The sequence below is a fragment of the Cloeon dipterum genome, chromosome 2 (genome assembly GCF_949628265.1).
Source record: "Cloeon dipterum chromosome 2, ieCloDipt1.1, whole genome shotgun sequence".
Lineage (NCBI taxonomy): Eukaryota > Metazoa > Arthropoda > Insecta > Ephemeroptera > Baetidae > Cloeon > Cloeon dipterum.
The window spans coordinates 33,977,736-33,988,454 of NC_088787.1; the positions used below are offsets into that span (position 1 = coordinate 33,977,736).

Sequence of the window (10,719 nt, forward strand, 5' to 3'; positions counted from 1 at the left end):
AAGAGAGACTAGCTCACCACGCCGGGCGACAGGATCGTTTAATTTCGCAGCGGGCGAGCGGGATGAATTGCATGCTAATCTAACAAGCAGTCGGCTCATTTTTCACAAGGAGCGAGTGTGGCGTCGATTTTTTGCCACACTGCAACGTGACCCGCCTCTTTTTCCATGTAAAAATGGCCTTCACAACCGACACTAAAAGCACCACTGCGGGCCGTCTCTAATTTTCATTTTTCACTAAAAACGCAGCTCATCCTCTCTAGCTATAGCTGCGGAATTTGCTGAACGTGTGCAGATATGGCGATGAGCCTTGCTTGCCTGGGGTTTTGTTTACCCTTGCATGAAATAAACACGCGCTTTTGACGTTTGACGGATTATAGGACATTACAAAAATCGATATTGAGCAGCAATTAATTTGTGCTGTTCAGAAGAGAGAGGGAAAAATTTCCAATAATTAAATATTGTTTAAAATTTCATTCATTACTCTAATAAAAAATCTGAATAGAGCCGCAAATTTACTTTCATTGCAGTATATACAGACAGAATTCCATCCATGAGGCAAATATTATTATTCCTCTGGAGGCACAAAATCAGGCTTCAAACACAAATTGGGCGGATAAATGAGTGCACAATTGGGCTCATTGCCTGTAAATTCGGCTCTTGCGAGGAATATGGAAATGAGGCTCTTACTCTGGCGACATTTTAATCAAAGCCAGCTCGAGCCTGCACTGATTTATTTGCCACACCTATACGCATGCAAAAGATGTGTGTGCACGCGCGTCTTTTATTTATGGCTGCCCGGGTCAAAGGGGTCCTGGTGTGAGCTTTCGCCTGCGCCGCCGCCGCCGCCCTTCTGACGTGCAACAACCCTTTTCACGCGGCCAGACAACTAAATTTTTGCATCAAGTTGTGTGTTTCGCCTGCGCACTTTCGGCTGAAAAGCAGGTATATGTAGAATATATGAGGATGATGATGTGGATGTAAAAGCAGCTATATACCGGCATACTAAACGTCTAAACCTAAATTTTGCATAATCACTTCCACGAGATAAGCTTTGGAGGATTATTTTGTGACATTTATATAACAGCCTGCGGTTCTCATAATCAGAAACGCAAATTTTTAGAATTTTCGCTGTTTTAACTAACGGTAAAAGGATCAATTTTTTTTAATAAACATGATACCGAGCTATAATTTGACAGGAAAAGAAATTTAAGCAAAGATATCTCGATTTGGAAACAAATTATGAAATGATCTAAACATTTTCAGCTGCATGTTGATGAAATTGTTGTAATTTATATAGGAGGTTAGCTTGAATTTATTTCTATAGGAAACTTTTCAATATATTTTGCCATTTCTTTTGCGATTGGCTGCTCCGGTCTTGTATTTTGGCAATATTTTTAAATTTGTTGTTTATTCCCATCCAAGTGACCAATTACATTAATGGTACATAAATAGTCACACAGTTAAATTAAGATGAGATTAAAGGCTACAAAGCTAGCGGAAAACCGATATATCAGACCGTTGTTGTCATCGCAATGCACCTGATAAAAAACACTACAAATAATCTTGACGTAACAAAACCTCAAATTTCCTTCCTAATGCTGCTTGAGCAGAGCAGGGAATTTTCACTTCTTGTACTCATTATAATTGGATCTGAAATCGGATCAACATTCCCTTAAATTGAGATTAAAGGCTTAGAAATTAAATAATTTGCGCAATTGAACGATTTCACAACCAACATTATTATTAAAAAAAAATCAGTTTGGAGGAAAAATAAGTGGCAAACACTTCGCACTTGTTATGTAATACATTTTTTCCTCTCTGCAGTGTGGAGGATTGCTGGGCGTGTCGGTGGCACCTCGCGTTGTTTAGATGCGGCAGTCTGTCATAAACTGGGCGTATTTGCCCGTAAAACGATGGTCGCGCAGCAAGTTGTCGTTGTGAGTAGCGCGCATTGATATTAAATTTGCGAGAGTGGCCTGCTGCTGTCCGTCGTTCGTTCCTCCAGACGACGAGCCTCTTCTGCTTCTTTGCTCCTGTACCGTGTGCCCGTAACAAACTGCCTTTCATCCAGGAGAGAGTGCGTAAAACTGGCTTTATATGCTCCGGCAATTTCCGAACAAAATATATTGAGTAAATAGACTGGCGTGCATCGCTCGAGATCGGCGCACGCAATGGCCCGTCCATAATAATGTGATGTCCATGCACTCTCGGATTATATTTCTGACAATCGTGAAGCTCGATCAGGCTGAACGGGAAAATATCGGGTTCAGTGGGAAAATGAGTTTTTCCCCTTTTTTATTGCTTTGCTAACGGTCAGCTATCCTCGCCAGTGAATTCGAATCTCTGGCCAGTTTCTTTGACAAGTGACAAGGAAAGCAAGTTTTGCTTATACAATGTTAAGTTCCAAAAATTTAATAAATATAAACAGCGGGATTTTTAAATTTAAGTCTATCCGGCACATCAAAAGGATTAAAGGACCTCGTTAAAGAAGAACCTCTTGATTTTTACTGCCTGCATTTAACCGTTTTTACGGTTTTCGATGAAATCGGGACATTTAACAGTCGCATTATTTTCCCTTTTTGCACTCTCCTTCAACGTCACCAATTTCCCTGATTGAGTCGAATTTGGCCTCCGTTTGAACTTTTTCGGCGTGCTCTATCTATTCGTCCGAAGTGAAGGGTCGTTGCTATTTATTTATTTGTTCTCGCCGCTCGGCGTTTTCGTTCGATTGCCTAGTTTAAAGGGCTGCCTCATTTTATTTGTGCGCGCCTGCTACTCGGCGTCACCACTGCCGCACACACACACACACTGCTGACTCCCTTTTTATGTCTCATCCATTCTCGCTTTATTGGACGTCAAACCCTCCACCTCGGCCCTAGCTCTTTCTTCCATTCTTTTTCCCTCTCTGTTTCAGTTCTCCGGCTGATGGGAGCGGCACTCTCTCTTGTCTTTCTTCCTCTCTTTTTTTTTAACTTGGTACATCATCAGCCCCAGCAATAACAAAACACACATACAGCGCAAAAGCGGGCCACCGACCGACCATCAGCAGCTCGCGAGAGAACCCCTCGGCAGATCAACAGTTAAAGCAGATGCACACAAAAACAAACGATATATATGCTGCTGCTCTACGTGCATGTTAATAGGTTTGCAACACATACGCTGAGATGAGCACTGCTGATTTTCGCATTGTTATTTTATTCTGTCCAAACTATGAGACTAACATGAAAGTAGTTTTTTGATTTTATATTTTTAAACTATGATTTTAACCTAATTTTTTTATATAAATTAAATTAAACAGTACTTTGTTTGCAGGTTTTATTAATTAGCTTAAATAATTTAAAATGGCACATAATTATATGAATTTTTTAAAATACGTTCAAACATGAATTGGCGGAAAGGTTTATCCAGCTGATATCATTAATAATAAGAACCATTTTACTAATTTCATTCAATTTGTTGTGTTCCTACCACTCATCTAAAACCAAAAATTAAGACCTTGTACAGAGTCTTACATTCTGTCTGGATAAATGTTTTGCAATAATAATGGGAAAATAGGAAATTATGGGCCTTTGTTTTATCGAATCTATACATACGTACCTAACATACCAATTCCAAGCTTTTAACTTACATCGATTTAAGAATGTCTGTCAAAATATCTAAATTTCGGGATTAATCAAGGGAAATATCGCCAGTAAAGTGCCTATCTTACTCATAAAAAATGGTCTAAATCCGATTAAATTGACTGAAAAGTTTTTGAAACCATCTAAATAATGTAAAAATTGTCTTAAATTCCCAACCCTATTCAACTACCTTTAAAATTTGCTTTAAATTAAAATTTTCAACAGATATGTGATGTACAGTACAAGCAAAATTATGATCGCTCTCCTGAACTCAGAAAAACATTCATGTACAGCAAGAATTTCAAATTTATTTCCCGTAAAATCCTCTGGCATATGGCCGGCACAGAGGAGTATTAGATTTTTGTAATGGTATATTATAAGCTTCATTTTATTTTTAAAAATATCTTTTGTGCTTAATTTTCCTTTTTGTCGAAGTCAGAAACCCCTTATTTAACCCTCTAAATTTTTATCTTAGACGTCTACATGAAATAAGAGGCTTAAAACATTTTGGTCTAATAATTTTCAATTTATCTTTTCTCATAAAACTTGAAAGCTGCCTACGTCTTTTAATCTTGGCAAAATATTCCAATTTAAATTTTATTATTAGTTTGATGAAAAGTGGTAAACAAATTTTGGGTGAAAAAATTTTGGCAAAGCGCTCCAAAAACAACAATTTGCAGTGGGAACCTTTCTCCAGCGTGCGCACTAACAAGCACACTTTGAGCAGAGCGCAGCGAATGTCTGTTGGAGCCGATCCGGTGGCGCTCAATAGGCCGCTTCAAAATCCAGCTGACGCGGCCAAAACGGCTGTTTTTTATCTGCGAAGCGTGTTGAAAATTCGCACACCTAGCTGCGAATAAAACGAATGGGAGACGGGGCAAAGTGCCGACGTGATAGCAGAGATACGCTGCGTTTTTCGCGCGCTGTCACCGTCACCGGCAGCAGCCTGATGAGCCGAAACGATGCTTTTTAAGACCTCGCTCGTGATGGAAGCGTTTTTTAGATACGGCATGAATTCGATTGCTGCAAAGCGTGTTTACCGAATTTTGCTAGGGGCCTATGGCAAAGCCTGCATTTTATGGCTCTACGAAAAATAACATACACAAAATTTTGTTTAAATGTCGTGGTTTTTTTTTTAAATTGCAAAATGTCAATATAACAAATGAACTCAAGCCTTATACATCCCTAGATTTAAATAAATAATGCTTCAAATACTCAAATTTGAAATCAGTGTGCCTTTTGAGAAACCTGCCGGGAAATTATTTCGAAAACTTCCTCCGTCTCAGTGAGATCTATTCTGTTTTTGCTGATTTCTTGTGTGTTTTTTCCTCTAAATTTCACTTCTTTTACAGACTCTTGCAAGCCTTTTGAAAACTGGTAAAACGTTTTAATTTTTGGCAATGCAGAATTCTTTAAAAAAAAATGCCTCGGTTGTTTGTTCTGGAAAAGTAGTTACTGTTCGAAAAGAAATTTGATTAATTTTAATCCATCACGTCATCACGTTTAGTCATTTCTTATGCATGCCCGCGATTTTAGGACAAAGGGGGAGCCTGGTGTCGGATTCGCGTTAACAATGGAGTCGCTTTTGAGTATTGACCGCGCTGCTCACAGCCCCCAGGGGCAATGTGGACTTGAAAGCAGCGAGCCCGACCGCAAAGGGGGAGCCAATTAATCAGACCCAATTTAAAGGCTAATCGCGTGAAATTATCAAAAGTCGTAAACGACTGAGCCTTTCCTCACGTGGCAGCTGAAAATTAATTGCTTTTCCCTTTCGGGGGCCCTGCTTTTTCCCGTTTTATCGCCAGCGGCTAGATAATCTCTCCCTCGTTTTTGAATTTTCGGTGCTTCACCATAAATTGAAGAGAGTTGCTGCAGTACAAAAATCATTAATGGTGGGAATCAAAATATATTTTATATTTTTGTTGAATTGAAGCACTTTAGGCTCGGGATTTTTGGCCAAAAACCAAGATTCGTTCATTCGTTTTTGAAGAATGCTTCCCTCGAGGAGTGAAAATCGGATCGCATTGTGTTTTCAAATGAGTCGAATATTATTTCATCTCGACCAGGATTCGGCCACTCCTGCGGACAATTTTCTGATTTGGAAGCAGAAGTTGCCGCTACCTCATCTACTTACGAAAAATTCGACTCTCTTGAAATCACAACGAGGACAAGCCCAATTTATCTTAAATAAAACTTGATTGCAATACTTTTCTAAATTTCAAGATAATTGCAATTTTATTCATTAATCAACAGAATTATCCCAGCAATTTGACTCTGAACAATGGACCAGTTTTAATGTTAACAAGACGACCTCCTTATCTAGATTCTGATCTAAATGGGCGTGTCAAAGGGCTTGTTAGTCGGCTCACTCTTTGAGCGATTGCATGAAAAATTGAGTCGAAACGAAAGTTTTCCCCGACGCTTTTGCAAGAAACACACACACATTCATCCACGTGAGCTGGCTGCCTGGCTCTCTCGTACCTTGCAACAATTTAGCTCTTCGTCTCGTGTGTTTTCTCAGCAGCAGCAGTCTCTCTGGTCGCCGGTGTTCTCTCGCTTGCTCGCTCACTCGCTCGCTCAGCAGCCTCTTTGTGCAGGGATGAATTTTTCATTCGCCCTGAGTGCATGTACACATTCTCGGCGCGCGCGAATGCAATTGCGCTCGCTCTCCTCCGTCTTATGTATGATAATACACTTAGAATTTCCCTCGGGAAGAATTATTGGCGAATTCATTTCTTCCATTGTGCGCGCGCCCGAGTATAATTTTGCATCAGAATTTAATCTGTGCGCTTTCCGTCTTTCTTTCTTTCTCTCTTTCTTTCCTCTGCTGCTGCTGCTGCTGCTGCTGGCAAACTTCAATACCGCTCGTAAAATTTTACGGCGTTTCATTGGAGAGCTAAATTGAAATTCTCGGCGGCGTGTTTCTTTTGTGAGCTCCCAATTTATCCGAGGACGAATGGCCGCGGCAGGAAAGCAGGCCGATTGCACTGTGCAATCTTAATTAAGTGCACAGATAACGCTGGCTCGAAATGGGCGTGATTCGGTTTTATTAGTCCCCGAGAAACCGGGTCGCTGCCTTATTGTTTCCATGCAAATTTTTGCTTCGGCTGATTAGACACGAAACTGTTTATTGCGGAAATACCTGCTTCAACAGGTTAAAGTGGAATGATATTGCGAAACTCTTTGCATAAATAAAATCCTCAAGCAAACATTTGTCAAGGTACTGGAACAGATTTTTGAGAAAAGTGGGCCAAGTGGCTGCAACGTTTGCGTGCTTTTAAGAAGCGAGCAGTCTGCCTATTTGAAAAACTGTTTTATTTTGTAGCAAAGGCGTTTCCCGTAATAGAGCATACACCACTTTTCAGAAATCGTCGAGTGGAATCGAAATATGCCAGAAAAAAATCACAAAAATCTGAATTTTTAGTATTATTAAACTTTGTCTTTTTCCGGATTACTGCATTCTGTTAAGATTTTAGTTTCAAACTATTAACTCCGTTGAAAATTCCCTGAAGTCAACAAAACTTTGAGTTAAAATAACAAAAAGGTCCGTTATAAATTAACTCACTTTCCCTGCGTCAAAATTAACCTCTGCCCTTTAAACCCACGCCTGGACCATCCTCTAATGCTTCACCGGGCACCAAAACATGATTTATTTTTCTCTCGGCGATAATTTCGTTTCTATTTCTGTGATAATTGAATTAAAAATCAGTGTACTGACCACGTCGATGAGCTGGGACAAGCGGAGGCCCATCTTGACGGTGAGACGGTCCGAATTGTTGCCGACGGGTCTGATGAGTCTGTTGTAGTTGGACAGCAGGTCGTCGTACAGCCTCTTGGCGTCGGGGTTGGCCTCCAGCCCGGGGGCCAGCAGTCCCCACACAAGCCCCCACACTACCACCCACATGCTCGCACCCCGTCCTGCCTGCGAACACAGCAAAATGATACACATGATGAGAGCGAGTTACAAGCAGAGGTAAACACGGCCGTGAAATAAAATGTAATGTGTGCAATTTCTTCCTTTTCGACGGTGACGTCATTGTTGAAACTCTCTCGTTTCTTTCGCGCCCCCCTCCCCCGCGCCCTCCTCATCCCCGCGGGAGCTTTGATCTATATTTGAATCTCGACGTGCTCGCGCGCGCGACTCTCTCTTTCTCCCTTCTGACAAGTTGGCTTTTGAAATTCGGCAATCTGGGTTAAAATGTCATAATGCCGTGTTTCAGGGGCGTGTTCGCAACCCTCTTCGACCGCCGTCCTGCCTTTCTTTTTTTTTTCTCTCTCTCTCTCTCTCTAACTCGCGATGGCCATTTTAGCAAACTGTTGTGAGGAGAAACTTTTGAATGGCTTAATAAACATGCAGAGACGGTGTTTCTCTGCAATGAAAGGAAGGAGATGATGATTCGCATCGAAAGGTTTTCGGGAGTTGATGTGAGACTTGAAGAAATATTGTCTGGGTGAGTGTCTTCTCTCGCGTGACACAAATAAAAACAAATAATTCTCAGATTAAATAAGTTTTTTCCTTTCAAGAGAACGTGATTAAAGGGTCGATTTTTTCAAGAAAAAAAATCAAAACAAAAAAGGGCGTCGTTTGCGGGTGGAAAGAGGGAAGAGGGCCCGGCGAAAGGCTCGTACCAGAAGCACTGAACACTCAAAGTCGCGGTGGCGGGCAGCGGAGCATCGCACTGGTTGTCACGTCGCACTGCGCGGGCCGGTCAGCCAGCTGGGGCCGGGGGGCCACGTGGGTCGGTCGGGGGGCCTCGGGGGCCTGGCGAGTCCTGCCCGGGGGCCGTCGCATCGGCCCGTCGGGGCACCACCGCGCACCGGGGTCTCTCGCTGAAGGGGGGCAGGGGCTCGGGGGACGGGGGCTGCGTGCGTCGGCTCACTGCACTGGGGCCGCGTCAGGGGGCCGTCGGGGGCCGTCGCGTGGGACGCTCGGCGGCGGCAGCGGCGAGCATCGAGGGCGAGGGTCGGCGGCGCACTGCAGAAGTACGGCGTGCCACCAGCCGAGGCCCCCCGAGTCAGTCGATAGTGCCCGGCTGGCTCCGCCCAGGCTCCGGCTCTGCTCCGCGCTCTGCCTGCCTGCCTGCACGCCCGGCCGCCCGACCCGAGCCAACACACATTTTCCTCTCGCTCTTGCTTGCTTTCCGAGCTGCTCTCTCTCTCTCTCTCTCTCTCTCTCTCTTCGCCCGCCCGCCCGTGTGTCTATCTTTGTATGTGCATCACCAGCCAGCCAGCCAGTCCAGCCGCGCATTGTTGCCCCGCGCGCACCGCAACAATCGCGCCGGCACACTCCCCTTTTTGTCACACACGACGCCCAGTGTTTCATTTCGCTGCTTGTCAATCATCGCCTGTCATTGCCGACGACCAAGTGTGCTTCTCTCTGAACGAGGAAAAAAACCTCGGCAAGGGCCGGGAAATTTTTATATGCCCAGCACGCCGACAGTAAAAATAAAGATTTGTGATGTTTTTTAAACTCTTGAGACAAGATATGGAATTTTGGAAGTGTGTTAGAGAAATGTTAGGGAGTGGTCAAATTCGTTTATTATTTTATTTGTAAACTAGAAACTGGCATTCGTTGGTTGGTTTTGCTTTAGACGAGTTAACCCTCTCCTACAAGCTGTGCATTTTGGTCTCCTGAAAATTGAATAATACTATTTTGTGACTGCTGCATATTTCAAAATTAATTAAAAAACTAACGTTTCTTTTATGAAATTTAGATAGCAATAAAATTTGGGGGAAACGTCAAAATATAATATAAATGCTTCTATTTTATTGAAATACTGTAAAAATCAGTGAACCTATCATACACGATGTCCAAAACCTATAAAATTAATTTATATTATTTTTTCAGAGGTTGGCCAATTTTGTAATGCGAACAAAAACAACGGGAAACTTAAACCAGTTTGGGTTTCTCCGCATTATCCTAAATAAGAGCCTCCGTAAAACTGATATTTGCGCCCCAAAAAAAACAGAGAGTTACCTAAAATTCTAATAAATTAAATAATGCATCCCATCCGAGCCAAATCATTGGCATTTAGAATTAATTTTTATTTTAAATGCACGTTAAATTCATTTAATAACATAAAATATTTTTGATCTAATACATACATTCTCGTGTGTGTTTCAAATAAATACGCAATATTGCGGAAACCCCTCAGAAAACAGTTTTTTGCTATGCTGTGGATTTTCCCGGAAAAATGGGGATGTCTTTGAAATCTGTTTTTACTTCTATCTCTTATCGTTTTCACTGCACAGTAAAAAGAGACTCGTTACAAATACATTCTACCCAATATCGATTGAAGCAGTCAATCAAAACTACTTCATCCGTGTAATACTGGTAATTTACTACCTTCTTCCCTTGCACATTTTTCTCCCGAAAACATGCACACTCTCATGTCCTACTTGAAAGCTTTCACATCGTCTTCGTCCGCTTTTTACTGACGAGTTGTTCGAGTGCCAGAGAGCTCACGGCTTCAATAGAGACTCGACCCACCCCCCGCCATTGTTGCCTGCGCAGACCACAACAATCGACTTGCCAAATTCACTCTTGGCTCCAGGCCGATGAAAGCAAAGTTTTTGGTCGCTTCTACTCTGCGACGAGTAAGTCAATGGCAGCGGCAGCAGCGGCAGCGGCAGAGGAGAAAAAGAAAGAAAGAAAAAAGAAAAGCGTCGGCCAGCGGAATCGGAGAAGAGGGTGCATTTGAAAGGTTTTGTGTGTACGTTGTCTCGATTTGCTTCTTAAGCGGGTCTTGTCCCCTGCCAAAACGAAAATTTTGTGTTGGTGTCAAACCGCTGTGAGAGAACAAACGTTATTTCGGTTTGTAAGTTGAAACCGTTGCAACAAGGAAATTGGGAAGTAAAAATAACAATATTGGAAATTGAGATACCTTTGAAAGTTTATAAAAAATAAATCAGATAAAGTTATTTAACTGTTTTACGACCAAGCAAAATATTCAATTTAGAGCCAAAGTCAAAAGAGCTGGGCTGAGCACAGCCATTTTTAAATAATCCTTTTTATTTACAAAAAAAATAACTATCCTAAATTTTCATCAGTAACAATAAGTTTCCAACACTTTTAATTTGGTGAGCTAAAGCCTTTTTA

The 10,719-nt window shown here is 42.1% G+C and overlaps 1 protein-coding gene across 2 annotated transcripts in view; it reads right to left on the reverse strand.

Annotated features, from left to right (window-relative positions):
- The window catches only part of nAChRalpha1 (nicotinic acetylcholine receptor alpha1), a 55,730-nt gene extending 45,535 nt beyond the window's left edge, over positions 1-10,195 (reverse strand). Inside the window, exons 1-2 of one of the 2 annotated variants that reach the window (XM_065477689.1) lie at positions 9,967-10,195; positions 7,339-7,542 (exon numbers count right to left, since the gene is read on the reverse strand). In XM_065477689.1, coding sequence (XP_065333761.1) covers positions 7,339-7,524 — 186 coding nt within the window. In that variant the 5' untranslated portion in view covers positions 7,525-7,542; positions 9,967-10,195. Of the gene's footprint in view, positions 1-7,338; positions 7,543-8,249; positions 8,680-9,966 lie in introns of those variants that run through there. The other variant, XM_065477688.1, reaches the window with a different exon arrangement.
- Between the last annotated feature and the right edge of the window lie 524 nt (positions 10,196-10,719).